Source organism: Rhineura floridana, chromosome 7, assembly GCF_030035675.1.
Source record: "Rhineura floridana isolate rRhiFlo1 chromosome 7, rRhiFlo1.hap2, whole genome shotgun sequence".
NCBI lineage: Eukaryota > Metazoa > Chordata > Lepidosauria > Squamata > Rhineuridae > Rhineura > Rhineura floridana.
This window is the reverse complement of record NC_084486.1, coordinates 46,333,200-46,355,181: the sequence shown is the minus strand read 5'-3', so window position 1 is coordinate 46,355,181 and position 21,982 is coordinate 46,333,200. Positions and strand designations below refer to the sequence as shown.

Here is a 21,982-nt window from a genome sequence, read left to right as displayed (position 1 = left end):
TTTCAGAGTTTTGGTCATCTTCTGGCTTCTCTTCTCTCCCGGAAGACAGTAGCCTCAGAGAATTGGCAGGATAGATATGCAAGTGAATATTACTGCATTTGGATACATCCAAACTTGACACCGTACAGCCTCTGTTGGGACCAGTTTTGCATGCATTACATTCATTAAATATGCTGCAAGAGGGTGATAGAAGATTGAACCTCCAATGCAGGAGTGAGTTTTTCTTGCTTCTCTTCCAAAGGCATGAGGTGTGGAAATACTGTAGTCACCTAAACCACTGAGCTAAAACCACTCTAGCTGTATTGATCCACCTACCTGCCCTTGTTATATGAGGGCTTTGATTGTAAAAAGTGCAGCAATCCTTGGTAAGTGAATGTGGACCAAGGTCCAGGCAGGTACGAGCTCCTGCCTTTCCCTTCCCCGGGTTTCATTCCTAGATTTGCCCATAAGGTGCTGGCAGATCTCTTCCAAAGCAGCGCAGGTTGACTGGCCCTGTTCTTCTTGCCTGGAGGGGTAGGATGGATGTCTTTTGTCGATGATGACTCTGCAGTCCCCTCTTTTTTTTTCTATCTCTGTTTTGCCTTCTTGGGTCTCTCTTGCAGCAACTCATAACCTCCTTTTTTCCTGTAAGAGTGAGAGTTGCCAGCCAAAGTGCCTCTCTTCTGTTTGTTTCTGTTGTCTCACCAGTTGCTCTAACTTTAGCTTTGTCTTGTTCTTTTCTATTTTAGACCCCTAAAAATAGGGCAAAGTAATCGACGAGGTCAAGTGCACGTTAGTCCTGTGCTATTCAAAGAAGTGGGGAAGTGTGGTGGCTGGGAGAAGGGGAAGCTAGAATAAGTAGTTCATATTCCATGTTGACTCGAGCCATTTACAGTCCTGACGTAGCTGTCAGCTGCATGCCTTCGTGACTCAAGTCATTGGGAAGTGCATGTGATCTTTTTTTGGGGGGGGGCGGAGAGAGATCTCTTTAGTTGCAAAGAGTCTTTGCATTCAGCACAGACAATTGCATACACAAAACAGTTAGACTTGCTGCCTGATAAAAAATGAGATACCAGCACAGGGTGGAGGTGGAGGCACTGCCAGCTCAGTTTCCCAGCGTCTTTGTGTGGTTCTTGTATGCAGCTTTTTCTTGAGTAAGGAGTTCCCTCCAAGGAAAGGGGGTGGGATATCCTGAAGCTGTTGGGTTTGTCATTAATTCTGAGATCTGAGGCAAAGGTACCATGAAGGAAGGGCAGATGGACTGAGCCTCATCCTTCCAGTGCTAAACTATTTCTAAGCTTCTTCTTTCCCTACCCTACTCCCATTATAAGGTTTTCAGGAGGGAACAAAGCTGAGCAAATAATTATTTAAACTTTATTTATTTATTTATTTATTTGATTTATATCCCGGCCTTCCTCCCGGCAGGAGCCCATAAACTTAATGGATATCCTAATGATAGCCAACAACTACAAAAATGTGGGCCTACACTATTGGCTTTTTCTAATTAACAGGCAACAGGTATTTAGGTTAAGTAGCTAGATCCCCTCAATATAAGTAGCTATTTCCCCTCAGTTTCAGTTTACCTTGCGATTGCTCGTGCCAAATATGTCATCTTGGATACATTCAGAGATGCTTCTTGCGGTATTAAAACTGTTAAGGGAGGCTTTGGATGCTGTTTGAGTTAAAGGTCCAAGCGTAGAAGATTTTGGTACACGATATCAAAGTGAAGGAAGAAAAAGTAATGATAGTAAAGGGTGTTTCCCCAATTGATTTATTGATGATTTAAGCTAGTGATTTGATTCCCATACCCATAAACGGAATGAGAGCTGTGTTCAGTTGGAACAGGTTCAGAGGAGGGCAACAAGGAGGTTCAGAGGACTGGAAACAAAGCACTCTGAGGAGAGACTGAAAGAACTGGGCATGTTTAGCCTGGAGAAGAGAAGACTGAGGGGAGATATGATAGCACTCTTCAAGTACATGAAAGGTTGTCACACAGAGGAGGGCCGGGATCTCTTCTTGATCGTCCCAGAGTGCAGGACACGGAATAATGGGCTGAAGTTGCAGGAAGCCAGATTTCAGCTGGACATCAGGAAAAACTTCCTAACTATTAGAGCCATATGACAATGGAACCAATTGCCTAGAGAGGTAGTGGGCTCTCCGACACTGAAGGCATTCAAGAGGCAGCTGGACAGTCATCTGTTGGGAATGCTTTGGTTTGGATTCCTGCATTGAGCAGGGGGTTGGACTTCCAACTCTACTATACTATGATTCTATGAACTGAATATATGGTAGATCTTAAAATTGCCTCTGCCCTGCTTTCCATATTGCATTCAGAAGTGACTCATTGAAGTCCAACAGGCAACACTTGTGAAAGCACCCTCATTCTGTTGAATTGCTGGTAGCACATGCTGTGTGCTCCAAGTTCATAGTAGGTATGGAATGATCTCAGTGACTATTGTGTTAAAACATATGATGGATTGCTATCTTGTTGGAAGGAGACACTGAAGCCTTTCTTGTAACTATGCTTTAATCATTTCACTTTCAGATCCCAAGCCAGCAGTGTTTCTGCAGCATGGCTTGCTTGCCGAAGGCAGTAACTGGGTGTCAAATCTGGACTATAACAGCCTGGGCTTTATGCTGGCCGATGCTGGCTATGATGTTTGGCTAGGAAACAGCAGAGGTAACACTTGGTCCAGCAAACACATAAAGTATACAGTGAAACAAGCTGAATTCTGGCTATTCAGGTAGAGTGATCTTTAAACTTAATTGCATGTTGCTGGTTCTTGGTTTCCCCCCTTTGGAGTCATGCTCGTCCTATTAGTAGTTTAAAAAAGAAAAGGGTAAAAAAGTGTGTATGGTACATGTAGGGAATTGTGTGCTTGGATGAAGCATAGAATTGTAATAATCCTAGTGTCAAGGGGTGAAACTGGTCCCTAGTTTGTTTCTGGGCCTAAATCACTGGTGTTTAAAGCTCTAAATGGCTTAGGGCCAGAGATGGGGGAGAATATCCACTAAATTAGATTTAGTACTGGATTTTTACTGAATCTGACAGTCCACTGTCTTTTCGGACTGGCACTGATTTCTTGCGGCAGGCCACGGCTGTAATCAGCGTGGCTTTTTCCTCCCAAATTTTCCCTCGATTTTACATAATGGTCTTCATGATTACAATCGCTATTATCCATTCACTTTCATGGATTTACATAAGCATTTGTGTTAAAAATTACATAATTTTTTTTCACCACCAAAAACCAAGAACAAGGGATCAAATTGGCAAGTGCAAACACAAGCGGGAACAAAAAAAGGCGAATTGGGATTGAATGATGGATTATTGGAATACAAGCAGATCAGAACTAGGCAGCAAACCCCATCCGTGCTTAGGGTCCAAATATCTGAAAGATTGCCTCTTTCCCTACAGACCCTCTTGGGTGGGACTCTCTTGGCAGTTCCACCACTCTCAGACATTTAGGGGGTGGCGGCTTGGGAGAGGCATTTTCTGTGGCAGCCTCTATGTTGTGGAATTCCCTCCCCATGGAGTTGAGTCTGGCACCTTGTTTTCATTGTATGCCGAAGTTGCACCTCATGCTTCATGGCTAAGTGGTGCCTCTTGAACCTAGATCTCCTTTTTGCAAATCCAAGTGCTGTCTCTGTAAGTTACTCAAGGTCTTCTGTGTACTCAGTTCTCTTAAAGCCCTTGGGCGCAAGTTCTAATAACATAAGTTCTAATAACTGGAAGACTATAGCAATGATATTTTGTATAATGTTAACATGGGCTACAAGAGAAGTCCAATTGCAGAAGGAAATGCCAAGTGAAACCACTGTCATGACACATTTTGAAAATGCTTTATAGTTTTTACTGACTTTGTCCTTTTAAAAGAATTCATTCACTCTGTTTCACGAGGGACTGGAGAACTGGTGACTTAATGGGTCCATGGAGGAGGTGAATTCTCCTCTGCCAGATCCAAGACTGTTCCTGGGAGGCTTAGAAAATGGGGCTCCCACTGCATATGTTAAGCACAGGCTCTTCTTCCTTTTCCATTGCAGTTATGATGAAATGGCTAAATACGACCTTCCAGCTTCAATAAACTTTATCCTGAAGAAAACCAAACAGGAACAAATATTTTATGTTGGCCATTCCCAGGGCACCAGTGTGGGTAGGTTAACAGGCTTCTTAAATGCACTGTGGCAGTTCTAATAGTGACACATTTATTTGTACAGTTGCTCTTGCATATTAATTTCAGGACAGAGTGTTTTCACAGTAGAGTAATTACACAGAGCCATTGGACACCTATGCAGAATCAAACTGAGTAGCAATCTCTGTGTTGGTTTCCTGCATTTTCCTACTTGGAAGTACTTCCCATATAAGAAATATTTACGGTTTCAAAATGGCTCTGGGCTGAAGTTTAAGGTATCCTAGACCACACTGATGTTCCAACATTAGTCAAAGCACATTGTAAATGCTTACAAAAAGTGGTGTCTGGAGTAGAATGCTCCCTGCACACCTTGTTAAATTTGCTTTGTGTTTGCTTTAGTTTGTCTGAGCTGTAAAACTGTTCTTCAGTTTGATACAATCCTGGCTTGCAAACCAGGATCAAATGTGGTTTGCAGACAGAGTTTAAACTACAGTTTCCCATTTTCAGTGTAACAGGAAACTAGTTTAACAAACCCTCAAAATATTGCATTAAGGCCTACAAGAGAAGGGGAGAAGGGAGTGTATGGGCCAAACGCTCATTCTTGGTCTGACAAACCATCATTCTATAATCAAGACAGTTATAACTTAACCTCACCTTTGACTGTCACTTCCTGTTTCATTAAGTCTTGGAACAGCCACACTGTGTGTTCATCAAGTGAAAGTACAACCATAACACTGCTGAGGAAATATATGCAACTAAAAGGTTTTCAGTTGGCCAGACGCAGGACAAGGCTTTTTCTGTTGTGAAGCCCAGATTATAAAATTCCACCCATAGAGAGGTACAGTTGGGTCTCTCTTTTTTAAGCTTCAGGCGTCCTGCTAAAACCTTATATTCTGCAGAAGTTTCACTCTAATGAAATGCCTCTATATCCCTGTTCTTAAATTTGGCTTAAGCTGCTCTTATTATGCTTTTTTTAATTTATTTTAGTAATTTCATTAACCACTTTGAATGTATTTGTAAAGCAAAGCAGGGTTCAAATAAATAAATAAACATACCTTGGGACTTGAAGGCTGTGAGTCAATGGTTTTTCACAAGCCATAAAACAGTGTACTTGATTGCTCTTGCATTATGAGAAATCTGGGCTAAAATTTAGTTCTTGGTTTTGTAAAGGCTGCATCACTAACTAAATTCATTTATCTTATCTTCTCCCCACCCTGCTGCCCAGCATTCATTGCATTTTCAACCATGCCACAGCTAGCTAAGAAGATAAAAATGTATTTTGGATTGGCACCTGCAACCACCGTAACATTTTCATCTAGCCCAATGGTTAAGCTTGGAATGATTCCTGAACTGCTGCTCAAAGTAAGTATTTTGGACCAAATACTTGACTGAACCACAGAGTGCAAATATAACCAGATGTAGCTAAGTACTTGGGAATGTGCTTTTTCTCTTGCTGTGTACATACTTGAAGATAAGACGGAACACGCTTTTTAACAAAAGCCTGAATGAACTGCTCATTTTAAAAGTAAACACATCATTTGACCGGAGACTATTTCTGATGTTCTTAGACATCTAATCTGCTCAATCTGGCTGATGCTGCAACTTGGTATTGGAACATTACTTCAGCTACTCTATACTGTTTCCTTCAGTGAGCTGCACAGACCTGAGTTTTTTTTTTGCCGGGGAGGGGGATGTTTCATACCCTTGTTCACATCAGTTCCACATGTTAAAGGCGATGGATTTGCTGATCTCACAAGAATTTAGTATAGTCTTACAATTCCTACTGATGGAAACATTGGGTATATAAAACCACTGTGAGGATTTTAGCAGTACAATGGCAAATCATACCAGTTATACCAGTTGCCTTTAAAGCAACAATGATGAATGATTATCATCAAAATTTGCAGTATTCAGCAATGTATGGCTGTAAAAGAAGAGCACTTGGGGGAGTTACAGGCACCCATTTTCAGGTCTTGTTGGAAAGAAGGTCTTTACTTGTTCTGTGTTTGCCTCCTCTCCTCTTCCCTTTTTAAAGTGGAGTTACATTTGTAAATATGCCTCAATTTCTGCATACTGTGACCCTGTGTACAATGGAACAGCACATGATCTACAATGTGTGGAAGCCCCAAGGATGCCCTGTACCTGTGATTATGGATGGCACTGTGAACTAGACATTTCACTGTGATACTTGTAGAAAGTTTTGACTAGAAGTATATTTCATAGCGTGAGAGCCAGTGTGGCGTAGCTGTTAGAGTGTTGGACTACGACCTGGGAGATCAAGGTTTGAATCCCCACACAGCCACAAAGCTCACCTGGGTGACCTTGGGCCGGTCACAGCCTCAGAGGAAGGCAATGGTAAACCACCTCTGAATACCACTGACCATGAAAACCCTATTTGTAGGGTTGCCATAAGTCGGGATCGACTTGAAGGCAGTCCATTTCATTTTTTCCATATTTCATAGTTCTTTTGTTCTTTTTTCCTCCTGTTTTTGATAAACTTCTGCTCAGTCAAGAGACTATACAAACATTCCCTGAATGTTAGGGACATAAATCTTACCTTTTTAAAATGTGTACACTGTTCCAAGGGTTTGATCTTTGAATGACGACCAACAAAGAGTTTGCAGAAGATGCACAATATTGGAAATCCTTTTTCTCCGTTTATCATGTTGCCTGCAGACTTAAAGCTGCCCAGGCGCCCATGTCAAGTTTTTGCTTGATGTCAAAGAGGCATTACTATACTGCCGATCAGGTTTGGCCTTGGATGGAGTGAAGCAGTATTTCTAATTTCAAAATAATTTATAAAGCCAGCTCCTCCCCTTTTTATATTAACCGAGACAGTTGCTACCAGCTTGTCCTCTCCCTCTTAAGTGTGAGTTGTTGCTTAATCATAAGAAGATAAGATTCAATTCTCAGATCAGACTGAAGATTCATCTAGGCCGGGATTCTGTTCTGTTAATGATAGCCAGAATCCTTTGAGACGCTTCTGGACAGAGCTGATTAGAGCCTTCAGTTGGGACTTAAATGCATAGACATAGAAAATTAAATATTTACACACAGCGTTGAAATGTTGTTCTTCCAGAGAACTTGTTCTTGGTTGCGTTTGATGTTCAGGTGCCTTTTTAGTTGCACATTCATCATGGCTGAATGTTGTTTTTACATGCAGCAAGATTTGCTGGCATTCCTAATACTGGCTGCTATAGTGATGGAGCTAATTTTCACTGTCACTTGAGTGCAGGTTTTTATTGTTGAACATGTCCTTGCCAGGATAGGGGTTACAGTTGAGAGACAACAGATTATTGTTGGAAGATCCACCTAAAGTTTATTGACGCTTCTGTTGGGATGTTTGAAATGGAAAATGTTGATGGCTAAATGATGATTAATAAGATGAGAACTGCAACAAAATTTTGTGGAATTTTGTGGATTGCTCCTATTCCAGGATAATCTAGTTCCTCCCTCCAGGCAGCCACTATTCTGTAGCCACTCACTGGGTTTTCTTTTGGGTGATTCCCCCCCCCTTTTGTTCTTGTACTTTTGCAAAGGTTGGAGTCCCCCCAGTGCATAGTGGTAACTTGCTTCATAATACTGATTAGGCTACAACTTTACTAATACCCACCAGTTGAATTCACTGTATGAGTGAGTGCTTATATAGCACTTTTTGACTGTCCAGAGCACTTTAATACATTGGCTGAGTAATCTGTACATCATCTTTGTAATTTGGTCAGTATTACCCCCCAGATTGCAGTTTGATGGGAGGATTAAGAATGAGAGATGGTGGGTTGTCTAAAGTCCCCTAGTGACTTGATGGCCGAGATTATATTGGATCACCTGGGGGCTTTGTGGTTCACAGCTCTCCCTTAGCTGCCATTCTACACTACTAATACCCTTGGCAAAAATAGATTGAGGATCGGTAGGAGGAATAGCCACTGCTGCTGTTCCTGGTCCCGGAATAAAGATGCAACAGTACTTCTCCCTTAAGTGGCCATGGAAACAGTACAGAAGTAAAGCACTTTGGTTGAAGTTACTGTTGCATTAAACAATTGCTGTATTCAGAAAGTAAATCCAAACATGGCTAGTGGATATTCGGCAGAATGGTCAGAAGTCTAGAAAGCAGTGCCTTTATAGGCTGTGTTTGCATTACTGCAATTATTTTGTATGCTTGGGCTCCTACTGAAATTATTTCATGTTGTGGAAACCACTGCAATCTGGCTTGTTGCACAACCACTTGGGAAGGATGTCTGTTGCACATCACACACAGATCAAGATGTACCTGACCTGTGTCATCCCTGTGTCATGTTAGATCACTGTAATTACAGTGAGTGTGTCAAGAACATAGTACAGGATGCTTACGCTTGAGTGCACGTGGGATATGAATGGGTATTCCATCCTAAATGTACAAGTAGAAGATTCTCATAATGCTGTTTGTAATATTTTGTTGCTACTTGATATTGTTAGAAGTATCTCTAGGAAAACAGAATTTTGACTAACAAAATGACCTGTGTACTAATGTCGTTGTTTTGGCAGGAAATCTTTGGAACGAAGCAGTTTTTTCCCCAGAACAAAATTGTGAGATGGCTTGCTACTCACGTGTGTGACCATTCCTTACTTGATGAACTTTGTGGCAATGTGTTCTTCCTACTTTGTGGATTTAATGAGAAAAACCTAAATATGGTAAGATTTGTGACTCTTCTTAATGAGGTACAGAACTCAGATGTGTGGAAGTTTCTCTAAAATGATTACTGCTTATGCCATCCATATTTTACCTTGGATCAAATCAGCTTGAATCTTAACAGCGTGGGCTCATATTGTTTTCATGTCTTAGAAAATACATGATTGCTTGGATGTAACTTATAGTCCCGTCCTCTTATACCCATAGTCTCTTCTTGTTATGGGATCATGACTCTGGCATAGTGCTAAAGGGTGACCAGCAAATAAGCTCTGACTAAACTTCCACCTCTTACTTAGTTTTTCAAAAAATATTTGTGTGAATTATTGGGTGATCTTTTGAGGGTAGTTATTGTTAGTCCTTGTTCCTATTTCTGCCAGATTTCTTTGTTCCTTATTAAGATTTATATCCTGGCCTTCACCCAGTGGTTGCAGGGAGAGTTATAACATTAAACAACATGTCATGAACAAAGTGCAATTATATAATTATTAATTATATAACATTAATGTTAATATTTTTGGTATGCATTTGTGTATCAATCCAGTTTTTAAGCACTTTTCTGCACTGATGCATATCACACAACAGTACAAGAATTATGAGATGAACTGAGAAGTGATGTGATAGTGAAGGCTTGTCGTTAGCATGCCACATCATGAATATCAATCAGGGCAGGTGCAGAGAGCTATGTAACTGTGCCTTATAGATTACAAGCATACTGTGGCATGTGGCATTTTTTCCTTGACATCTTGGTTCAGTATTACCATGGTTAAGAGCGCTCCTGAATTCCAGTTCAGAATTCCTAATTAGAGTCCAGGAGTGCCCCTTAACCATGTTTTGTAACAAAATGGAAATGGCATCAGACCAAGGTGCAGTGAGTTCATGTGCTAGAAGGGACAGTATGCAATCCCATCAACAGTTACTAATTGTCATATCTGTATTGGTCCTAGGAGAGTTGTACTGTATTATGAGGGCTGTAATTCTGGGAGTAAGCCTCATTGAAAATAGTGGGACATAAGTCTTGGCAAATGTGCACAGGATTGCACTGAAAGTACTTTGATAAATGAAATGTAAAATTGCATTAATGTTGTGGGACAGCTAAACTGAAAGTCCTTCTCTAAGTTAATCACATTTTTGTTTGGTAACATAATATTGAGGTTTGTAGCCAGCTTTGAGTGTCAAGCTGATTTCTGTAAAGAGGTGTGGGTAGATACTGTTTTGCTGCGAATAAGCACAGGTTTCTACATGATACTTGAATATTAAGCTCTGATGCAGCTGTTTTGTTCAAACAAACCAAATGGAAAAAAGGAAATGAAGTGGCTGTTGCACTTTGTGACAATTTCACCTAAAACGTTTGCTGTTTGTTACAGAGTCGAGTAGATGTATATTCAACACACTGCCCGGCTGGAACATCTGTCCAGAATATCCTTCACTGGCGTCAGGTATATCCTAAATTCTGCAATGTTAAATTGAATATAACCCCCATGCCATTCTGATGCTTCCCATAAGCTCATTTCAAAACAAAACCTGACAAAACCTATAGTCCTGAACTCAGAAACACTTGCTTAACAACCCTCTAAATTTTCACAGCGATACACAAAACAGTCAGAAAGAATAGAAAGTTCAAAGTCTAAAAAGAGAGAAAAAACTAGACTCATTTTGGACTTCTTTCTGTCAGAGTTCTGATAATCTGTTGAAATTCATTAAAAATCAGTCATGTTCACAGTGTACCTGTAATTCTATTACTGACCTTGCTCCATACTCTGACCTTCATCTTCTGCAGTTTAAAAGTTCAAAAAAATGCCTGGCTGATTTTTAATTAACTTAAGAAATTTAGCATTGAAGTCTATTAAACGTCGGGCATGCTCAGTAAGAACCAACTGTCAGTGTTCTAAAAGCCAGATTCACAGCTGCTGGGCTTGCCTAATCGGGGCCACACCCACACCAGACCTTTATTTCACTTGAGACAGCCATGGCTTCTCCTGAACAATCCTGGGAAGTGTAGTTTGTAAAGAGTGCTGAGAGGAGATTCTTATTCCCCTGACAGAGCTCAAGTGGCCAGAGTGGTTTAACAGTCAGCTGCTCTGATTGAAGCTCTGTGAGTAGAACAGGGCATCTCCTAGAACTCTCACCACCCTTCACTAACTACACTTCCTGGGATTCTTTGGGAGAAGCCATGACTGTCTAAAGTGAAATAAAGGTCTGGTGTGGATGTGGCCAGGGACAGATGTGGTTTAAATTTGGGTGGGAGGCTACATGTGCCTGCTGTAGAATAAAAAGGTGGGGGAAATGCTGAAAAAGAATAATACTGTTCACAGTGTTTTCCTTTTGGAAAGAAAAGGGGCTTCTCCTCTGCCCAGTGCCCACCCACCCAATCTCCTCCCCTCTCCCTCTCCTCCCATTCCTGCCCTCCTCCGACCATCCCTGCCCCTCCCCCAGGTCAGTTTCACCTTTCCTAAACATGATTGCACAGGAGTAAATCCCACTGAACTGAAAAAGCAGGCAAATGATCAACATGCTCTCACCTCCTCCTCCCTATACCCTCCATCTTGCTCCTTCTCCTTTCTTCTCCCCTCCCCTTCCCCATCCCCTCCCACTCTCTTCCTTCCCCTCCTCTTCCACTTCCCTGTCCCCCTCCCCCATGGTCAGTTTTACCTATCCTAAGCATGATTGCATGGGAGTAAATCCCATTGAATTCAGTAAGAATGCAAATGCTCTAACCTGCCCTCCCCTCTTGCTCCCATCACATCCCTTTCCCCCCTCCCCTTCCAATCCCCTCCCTCCCCCTCCTTCTGCTCCCTCTCCCCCCTTCTTCCTTCCCTCTACTGCCCCCTCCCCCTTCTCAATAAGCATGCAAATGATCAATCTATTCCCAGCAAACCTGCACAGGATCCCATTTCTTACCTCCTGGATTGAAAAGCAGAGAAATTCACTAATAGGCAAAGACCTTGCGGTTTAAGAACGTACCTATAACCAACAGATATTTCTACCAAACTTTAAAAACCAAGGAAATTGGGCAGCTCTAGTGAATGCACCAGGGGAGCAGGAGACCTGATGTCCTCTGTGAGATATTGTACTGCCCTACCAATTTGTCAAACTGCAAACACAATTTGGGTTGGTCTTTCATAGTCCAATCTACTTGCTGTGTAGCTTGGAAGAATTTGGTAACATGCCTCTTGAGTATATGGTGGAAATATACATAACGTGGAGATATACATTTGCAGCCTAATCCTATGTGTGTTTACTTAAGTCTCTCTGAATTAAATGCAGTTACATCCAAATAAATGTAAATAAGGCTCATAACTGGTGGCACACATCTCTATTATTCAATAGATTGTGGAGACTTGGATGGATAAGCAGGTTGGAAAAACTATCAACACTGACATAACACCTGTTGCTTGCAGATGGCTCTGTGCATCTTTGATTAGGTGGTTAAAACATTAACCTTTGTTCTTCTTCCTAAAATGTGGGAGATAGTTATTACTGCATAGTCTTAATTATAGGATGAATATTCAAGCATTCACAGTTCCTGCTTATATCATGGCACCCTAGGCTTCTTTGTGAGGAAGCGCGGAATATAAATTTAATAAATATGTGAATGCATGCACAAATATTAAAAATACAACACAACTTTTTTTTCAGACTCTGAAGTCTGGGCAGTTCAGAGCCTTTGACTGGGGCAGCAAGAAAGAAAATATGGCTCACTACAACCAAGTAAGAATTTCTCTCTCTTTACGGGAGATAGAAGCTGGTAATGCATGGTCATAGCCACTGATGGCAAAGGCTGCTGTTTGTATAACACATACTGGATAAACTGAAGTTCCAGCAATACTTTGTTATGCGTGGATGATGTAATAAAAGGTACAAAATGAGACATTTTGCCTATAGCAGCTTTCACGCACCTGGTGCCTTCCAGATGTTTTGGACTACAGCCCCCATCAGCCCAGGAAATATGGCCAAAGGGATGATGGGAGTTGTAGTCCAAAACATTTGAAGGGCACCAGGCTGGGGAAAGGTGGCCTATAGAAATATAGTAAAATGATGATTATTGGGTAATATATATTGTCCTGGCTCTCGAATTCAGTACTCTGGCTTCCTAAAAGTTGTGATTTTTATAAGAACTTTTTTCCCTATGAGCTGATAGATGAAATGTAGTTGCAGAACACATTGGCCTAATGCAAATTCTCCCACAAGTTACAAACTACATAATATTTGCAAAGCACAATATTATGTATTTGGAGATATGGAGGTGGCAGAGATCAGTACTATTGGGATTTTCCAACCCCTTTGAAAAACATAGAAAGATGTCAGCTGAAATTCAGTACTGCAATTCTGTCTCAGATTCCCCCCCTCCTTGTACATTTCAGGAATGCTTACCCAGTCAAAAATAAACTAAAAAACTGGCGGGGCATAGAGGAACAGAGGGATGGGTATTCCTTGTCATCAGTCATATTGCAGGCATTATCCAGTAGATGCCTATGATATTCACTCCAGCTGCTGATGGACTCCAACTCACTTCGGCTCTAGCTAGCATGATGGAAGTTGTAGTCAAAGAACATCTGGAGGGCCACAGGTTCCCCATCCTTACTGTAGAAGATATTATTTCTGATCAGTAAATCTTTGCAGACTTATAAACTACAAGCTGTTTTTGAAACTATTATTTCCCTCCTTCCATTTAGACAACACCACCTTTGTACAACATAAAACAGATGACTGTACCAACAGCAATCTGGACTGGTGGTCATGACTGGCTTGCAGACCCAAAGGATGTTGCCTTGTTGCTGACTCAAGTCCCAAACTTAGTTTACCACAAAAATATTCCTGAATGGGAACATCTGGATTTCATCTGGGGCCTCGATGCCCCACAGCGCATGTACAAAGAGATAATTCATCTGATGAAGAAATACCAGTAAGGTTGTGTTACCATAGGAGCTGTGATCCCAAAGTATTTCTTCAAGAAACCAAGACAGTCATGCTTGTTTAAAAACAAATCACTATGAAAAGAAATTCCTACATTCTTAAATACATACAGTAATACATACAGTATTAAACTGTATGGGCAGTTTAGTAATACCTTTTTGCACTGCTTACAAGTATTTAAATCCATCTTTAATTGAGGTGTTGAAATGCAACTTAAGCGGTGGTCTCATCACGATAGTCCTGAGGAAAGGAAATGCCTTGCCACTAAGTTTACACAGTAATGAATATCTGAAAGTAAAATTGATCTCCCCAAACTTTGTTATGGGGGATGGGGTGGAAACAAGATCTGATTAAAGCCTTGCTAACGTCTGAGATGTTGACAAAATGAGAGCCAGTTTTTCCAGAGCTTTTAAAAACAAGTTCTTGTCTTCACTCCACTACCCAACACAGAATTTGGGAAGATCAGCTCTACTTCCATTCAGAATGGGCTGGTCATCTTGCAGACTTATTTCCAAGTGTGCCTAGCATTTAAACTTTCACTGGTGTTATCATAGTTTGAATATCTTGGCTGACTTTGCACATTACAAGAAGAAAACAACACGCTCCAGAGGTTAAGTGTTCCCAGCATGGGATTCTTCTAGAACCCTCTTGAGTGTTGGTTGTTGTAGTCTGCTATATTCTGAAGTACGTTGCATGGACTGCTCTGGAACAACTCAGGTACAAGTGTTTTATAGCTGCACCCTTGTGAACAAAGCAGAAAATCATGTTGTAAAGCTGGTTAAGTTTTGGTAGACAACTCGTATATGGCCAGGAATTAAAATGCATGCCTCAAAATGTGTGGCATTGCAGCACTGAAAAAAACAGTACATATGTCTCTTTCAAATGGGAGCTGCATGAAGGGCAGGCTTCTAGTTATAGCTTTGGAAATAGATGAAAGTATTAAATCTTCCAACATTAATATTTCTCGTAAGGCTTAATGTGGAGCTAGATGGGTTAATGTTCTGACTTGGTGTCATATTACCATCCTAATAACTCAGACCCAAACACATCTTGGGCCTTTTTCTGTATCAAAGGAGTGTGATGAGAATAAACTGAGACGCATTCAAAGTTGAGATGAAATGAAGGGAAATATTCATGCTAACATACAACAAACAACACTCTTTTTGTAGCTTCACAGGGCCATACAAGTTGGTTTAAAGAAAAGTGTTCTCTTTTTTAAAAGCAATGCTTACTTGGCAACTTACATTCTGTTCTTTGAAGGTGCACTTGGTGTTCTGCATTGATGAAGTGAATTGCAGCACATTGATTGGCTAACAAAGATGCTTTATCAATTACATTGTGCCTGTAGTCTTATGCTTTTTTTAAAACTTCTGCAAAGTGAGAGTTGGAAATCGGTAACTTAACTTGTAATTCATGATGCTTGAATAAAACTTTTTTTTAATCTAAAAAATACTTTTTACTTTGGAGTGCCTTGTAAATCATTGATTTTCCTGGGGGACTCGCCGACATAGTCCCACATTGGGCTATCATGCACTAGCAGGCCAGGCAGGAAATCTCTATTGTTAATTTGAATACTCCTCTTCCTTTCCTTCTCAGCATCTCCCTTGTTTCAGCTTCGATTTCCTGCCAGCCCAAGTAGGTGTCTTTGTTCCTTCTCTGTCTTTTTTTTTTTGCTTGCTACAGTATTTTCTCAAATCAAATTTTATTATGCGGTCATAGACCCAATATACAATTGATTATACAGATAGTAAAAACCACGAGTTATAAAATAGAGCTGACAGAGCTTGTGGAAGTTAAAACAAGGCATCGTTAACTAGGGAAGATCTTACGAATGGTTTGGGCGGCGGAAATGAACTTAGCAGCAAATAGGGTTGTTGACTTGTCGGTACTGGCCAGAAGATGTTGCAGTAAAAGGTCTGTGGGCCTGCCAGGGAAATTTTTTTAAATGGGGTTTAAATACCTAGAGCGTTCAGCGTTGTAAAAAGAACAAGTGAAAAAAACATGGGGCAGTGACTCGACGTCTGCATTCGTGCAGAGACATAAATGAAGTTCGGGGTGTGTGCCCTGGTAGCGGCCTACTAAAAGTGAGGAGGAGAGGCAGTTGAATTGGGCCCTAGAGAAGGCTTGACGGTATTTGGGTATAATCAAATTTTCCAGATGGGGGCGGGGTTAGGGAATGTGAAGCTTAAATCGGAATGGGTTGGGGAGCAAGTTTTAGCAGCATTTGACATTGAGCTTTGGAGGTAGACGTCTTTAATCCGGGTCTCAATGGCCCGTTTGGCTGCTTTGGGCTCTAATGAGGATAGAAAGTCTACTGAGAAGCCTGGCGTGGCCCGTTTAGCGAGAAGTGTTTTGGACCATGAGCTGGAAAAGACGTCTTGCCAGAGGAGTTGTAGATATCATGGGGGCTTGTATAAGCTAATTTGACCCAGTATCTGAAAGTTAAGGACCAAGTGAGGGATTCGAGTGAAGGCAGGCCGGACTGTAAGTGAAGGCCAGCGGCTGGGACACATCGGGGCACTCCAAAGGTTGTTCTTAAAAAGGTTGATAAAATTGATTCAACTTTGGGATTGAAACTCAGGGCCCAGAGTGGGGCACCATAAAGGAGTTGAGGGAAGATTTTAAACTTAAGAACCTGGGTGACAGCAGGTATGTACTGCCCACCCCTGGTATAAAAGAAACGGAGAATGGCTTTTAACGTATTCCGAGCAGTTTGAACTGCAGAGCATATATGTGGTGACCAGGAAAGAGAGAAATGAAACATGACCCCAAGATATCTGTATGGCCTGATTTGGGCTATTTTCCGACCGTTGATTGTCCACTCAGACACTGGCAAGTGTCTGGAGAAAACCAGGATTTGGGTCTTATTAGAATTTATTGTTAAAGAGTTTGTGGCACAGTAAGACATAAAGGCACGGAAAAGCCGTTTGACATCTATTTTGGACAAAGACAGGAGGGCGGCATCGTCTGAGTATAACAGTAGTGGGCAATTTTGGTCTGCCACCTTGGGGGTATGGAAGGCGGGGGAATGGCAACGTGTACTTAGATCATTTAGGAAAAGGTTAAAGAATGCGGGGGCTAGGATACAGCCCTGTCTGACCCCTTTGGAGGCAAAGATAGGGTTTGTTAAAGTCCCATCGGCACCACAGCGAACTCGGAGGGATGTAGTTTGATGAAGGCGATAAATAAGGTAGAGGAGTCTCCTGTCCATGTTGGTTCGAGAAAGTTTGGCTCAGAGTTTATCTCTCGGAATAATGTCAAAAGCGGATTTGAGGTCGACAAAAGCGACGAACAGGCCATTTCCCCAGGGGCTCATATATTTTTCTGCCATGTGATTTAGTAGGATACAATGGCTGAGGGTGGATCTGCCTTTCCTGAAACCTGCCTGTTCCCAACCCAGAACGTTCTCCTCCTCAAGCCAGCAGGTCAGTTTGGAATTTAGATAGCTGGCATACAGCTTGCCCACGACCTATAAGAGGCTGATAGGTCTGTAGTTTGAGGGGTCGCCTCTGGCTCCTTTCTTGAAAATTGGAATAACAATAGCCTTGAGCCAGGCCGCTGGGAGGTGGCCGGAGTTATTAATCTGGGTAAGTAGGCTAGCCAATAGGGGAGCCCACCAGGCTTGGTGGGACTTCAGCAATTCGGGAGGGATAGTCTTGCCAAGTTTCAGGGCTCTAATCAGGGACTTTATCTCGCTCTGTGTGACAGGCGGCCAGGGTGGAAGGACTGTGCGGTCCATGGTAGGTGGATGGGTTGGAAGCTGGTTAGTTGGGGCCTCAAACAGCCCAGCAAAATGCTGTTCCCAGATGTTAGCGGGAATGTTGCAGGGGGTAGGATTGGAGGATGCTAAAGCATTAGTAACAAGGGACCAAAAGATTTTAGAATTTTTGATTTGAGAGGCGTTTATCAAGGCCTTCCACCCGTCGTGGGTTGCCTGTCTCTTTTTGGTGGCTATCAGATGTTTATATTGGTTTTTGATAGTGTAGTGTTCTGGAGGGAGCGAGTTAGAATTTTCCTTCCTGTATTGATGGTGTATCTGTCTTAGATTTTGCTTGGCTTCAAGGCAGGCTTTGTCGAACCACCTGGGGATACCCTGTTTGGTTTGTAGCCTGGAGGCTGGAGGTTTAGGTTTTAGAATTGTGCTCAAAGTGGAAGTCAATAGAGAGTAATCATTTAGAGCGGAGAGAGGATTGAAAGCGTCCATTATATGGTTTTTGAGACCCAGCTCTTGGAGGGAGTCGAGATAGGAGGCTGTCTTATACAACACTCCTGTTGACCATTTAGTTCTCCAGTGTTTGAGGGAAGGTATTTTGTCCTCAGAGTTACATTTGGCTACCAAGTAACCTTTCTCAGGGAACAGAATGGAAAAATTGAGGGGGAGATGGTCGCTGTCTAGTCTGTCTCCCACAGTAAAGTTGGAGATCAAGTTAAGCAAAGGATGGGGGATCAAGACATAGTCGACCACACTGCCTCCTCGGCCCAATACATAGGTGAACTCCACACTGTTGTCCACCGAGGTAAGACCATTCAGAATTACTAAGTTAAAACAGCCTACCATACGGGTCAGACAGATTCCCCCATAATTCACCTTTGGGTCTTTGGAAGACCAGTCATGTTTAAAGATGAAATTTTCAGTGTCTACTGCCTCCCAAAAGCCGGACAAGAAAAGTGAGGTGTTATTGAGGCCTATCCTTGCGTTGAAATCCCCCATTATTATGGGGTGGGGTCTGGGGTAGAGGGATTCTAAGCCCATTATATATTGTTCCAGAGCCTCCCAGGCTAAGGTTGTATCTTTCCTGGAGGGAAGGGGGGGAATGTAGACATTGATCAGCAAGAGAGACGTAGTTGTATAGTCCATTAGGGCAGCTATTGCAAGATTCCTGCATGGAGGGAGTTTTTTTGGTGTTTGCGAGCAGAATGTTAGATAACAATATGGCCAGACCTGTTTTAGGTCTGCCTTTCCAATTAGAGGGCTTGGCCGGTAAATCGATTTTTGAGAAGCCATCCAAATAAAGATTTTTAGTGGACCATGTTTCCTGAAGAAAGATTACCTCGAAGTCATTTAAAAAGGCAAGAAACTCTGGGTTATTTTGCTTGGTTGCCCATTCTGCTATATTCCAGGAGAGGAAGTTAAGGTGGGCTCTGGCAATAGTGCTAGGTTTCCCATACTCACAAGGGCGAGAGAGTGGGGGACCTGGCATTACGCTGAATGAGGGGCTGCCTTGTCAATTTAATTCAGAGATCTGGTTGAGCTCTCCAGTCAAATCCACGTAGACAGCTTCGGTTTGCTCTGGGGGGATGATAGGCTTCGTTTTGTTGTTATCCAGGATGCTCAGGTGGGGCATCACTGGTGTAAGGCCCAGTTCCTTGGCCCAAAAATCTAGATTGTAGCCAATCTGCTCCAGACTGTAGAGGTCTGATCAGGTGGTTCAGAGGGTATTCCTTTAAGGGCCCAGGGCAACCTACCGCTGTATTGATTGGATTTGTTGGTGGTCCAGGGGTAGTAGGGACCTTGACGGAGAAGGAAGTCACCAAGTGCCGCTTAGACTGTCCAGTTGGCAGCTCCGGTTTCCAGGGTGCTGGTGTCATTAAGGGGCGTGGTAGTTTCAAGTCTCGCTCCAGTGGCCTCCTGGCATTGTCCTGCCGCATGGAGTGGATGAGTGTGTCTCTTAGGAGAGTAAGTCTGGAGGTTATCTCTTCCTGAGACTGTAGAGGTAGAGATGAAAATGAGTCTAGGAGATCTTTTTCTTCTGGAAACTGGGCTGATTTAAAGTCATGGGGAGATTGCGGGGGTGCACATTTTGGGCGGTGTCCGAGGCTTGGAGGGCTTTGGATAGCATGGGGGTTATCTGAACAGATAAGGGGGTTACTCAAGTTGTTATTTTCAGTGCAGCGCGGGTTGTGGAACAGGTCAAAGCGGTTTTGATTCTCAAATAATCGGGTTATTAAAATTCCGGGGTGAAGGAATTTTTCTTTCTCTTTATAGAGGAGTTGTACGGACGCCCAGGTCTGAAAGGTTATGACAGCTCGGGCGTGCTGGTAATTATAAAATAAGTATTTGATATCAATGTTGGCAATTGTGCCACACTGGGGGACAATTTTTTTTGCCAGATGCAAGAAATGAGCTTTGCGTTGATCAAAGAGCAGGGCTCCTGAAGGTTTCGGAAAGTTGGAAAGGATTAGGTTTTGGCAGTTGAGAACCAGTTTCCAAGGCTGGTTAATTATAGGGTTTGGGGTAAATCCGCATTTAGTTTGGTCCTGAAGCAGGGAAGCAGAGCCCGATTCAATGGCATATTGTCAAGGGTCTTGAATTCCAATGGAAGTGTGCATAGGAGCTATTATATAATCGGGGGAAACTGAAGAAGGCTGGCGGTCACTTGGTGTATCAACTGGGGGGTAGAATGAGGAAAAGTCCGATCCTGCTGTATTTTTATTAGCATGTTCCACGTAAGGATGTTGGATAGCCCGTCCTTTCAGGGAAGTTTTAGGTGAATCCTGTTTCGGTTTTTCTAACAGGTCAAAGAGCCTTTTTGAAATTCAGTCCCTTGGTTTTGGAGGCTGATTTCAGTCTTTTCCCCTTTGATTTGATATTTTTACTCTTTTTTCTGGATGCTGGCTTTACGTTTTTCTTTTCCACAGTGTGGCTTTGCAGGATTTTTTGGTACTCTTTCTATCGCGGATGTAATGAGTGGTGCTTGGAGAGGCTGGGTAGAGGAGTGGTCCCCATTGCTAGGACTCTCTCCTTGTTTGTGGAATTCAGCTATGACCACCAGCAGGTCACAGCATTCCGAGAGAAATTTTTTTATTGAAGCAAGTTCTGTTGCTAGCAGCACCGGCACGTTCTCCGATTTGGGAGGGGTGGTTTGTCCTGGAGTAGTGGCCAGGGATGTTTGTCATGGGAAGAAGAAGAGAGGGAATTAAGAGCCTTGTTGTTCTTAATGTATCCAGGGGATGTTGGACCCATGGGGCGTTCCTGGAGCACTGCAGGGATTTCTCACAGCTCTAGACGGATAGCGTGGGTATTTGTAGTTTGATTTAGAGCAGCTTTTTGTGGAGAAAGGTCTGGGCTACTCTGGTTCTTGGGGGAGTTAAGCATCAGGGAAGCTGCTTGAGCAAGTTCCGTACGGAGGTCTAACCCAAGAGGGGGCCTTTCTTCTGGGTGAAAGGCAAGGCTGCACCTGGTGTAATCCACGGACCAGTCAAGGTTGTGGGGGAGTCAGATTCCACGCCATCAGCCTTGCTTTCAACGTTCAGGGTATGGAGAGGAGGTTGGCCACCACTTCCCTCAAATGTCTCTTTCGGTGAGAAGTAGGAATCTATTTTCATTTGTTTTCCCTTATTTTTCTTAGGGGGAGCAGTGGGGGAGGGAATAGCTACCCCCAGCGTCTTGCATGCAAGACGAGTGAGGACCATATTGTATCCAGAGGTTGGATTAGAGAAAAAAAATTGGTCTCATTTACTACAACATCTGCATATAGTGAGAAACCTCCTGGTTAAGGCTGAGATGTAAGCTGGGATTGCTGTTACACCCAGGTGAGCGATTTATGCCTCTGCTTCTGAGGAGGCTATCTCTCCGATAAGGGGAGGAAAGGAATTTCTCAGCAGCTCTCTTGTGTTTTTCTAATTATCTCCTCACAAGTTGGTTCACTGACAACTTTTGTTTTTCCAGCAAATGAACAAGCAGTTGAGTTTTTCCAGCAAATGAACAAGCAGTTGAGGCTATTTCAGATAATTTATAGACGTGTATCAAGGCTATGGCTCACCTTAATTAAAGAGAGAAGCTCAACAGCACTTGGAGGCCATTCCAAATACAGCCAGTATTTTCTACTGTTTTTCCCCTGAGCTTTTTACTTCAACTTCAGCATTTCTCCTTCTCTTCTCACTATATAAAAGGGGGAAAATATTTCAGCTTTCTTTTCCCACCATCTTCCCCCCTCTTCTTGTCTATGGGCGTGATGGGAAAGCCAAAAGAAGCAGCTCCTCACAAGAGGAGTCAAAGAATCTTGGAGAAAGTGGCAAAACCTACAGCTAAATCAGCAACGTCTTTCCCGAGGCACACTGACTGCACAATCAGGGACGCTGCCGCAGAGTTGACCTGATCACAGCAGGCGGCTCCTTCAGAGGCATTCAGAGCCATGAACCCGGCTCTTCAGCGATCCCCAGGGCGAGACTCCCACAGCCGGAGGGGAGAGGGAATACCTCTATATGAGCCATCTTCCCTGCCTCCCCACATGAGTGAGAGCTCTTTCTCAATATTGGAGTTGGAAGGCATTACCATCAATGACTACCAGAG

At 42.7% G+C, this 21,982-nt stretch overlaps 1 protein-coding gene across 2 annotated transcripts in view; it reads left to right on the top strand.

The window, feature by feature from the left end:
- The window catches only part of LOC133388902 (putative lysosomal acid lipase/cholesteryl ester hydrolase), a 33,790-nt gene extending 18,649 nt beyond the window's left edge, over positions 1–15,141 (top strand). For both annotated transcript variants that reach the window (XM_061635431.1, XM_061635429.1), the window contains exons 4-10: positions 2,525–2,723; positions 4,021–4,130; positions 5,335–5,471; positions 8,631–8,777; positions 10,140–10,211; positions 12,412–12,483; positions 13,449–15,141. In XM_061635431.1, the coding sequence (XP_061491415.1) occupies positions 2,525–2,723; positions 4,021–4,130; positions 5,335–5,471; positions 8,631–8,777; positions 10,140–10,211; positions 12,412–12,483; positions 13,449–13,682 (971 nt within the window). In that variant the 3' untranslated portion in view covers positions 13,683–15,141. The remainder of the gene's footprint in view (positions 1–2,524; positions 2,724–4,020; positions 4,131–5,334; positions 5,472–8,630; positions 8,778–10,139; positions 10,212–12,411; positions 12,484–13,448) is intronic.
- The last annotated feature ends 6,841 nt before the right edge of the window (positions 15,142–21,982 follow it).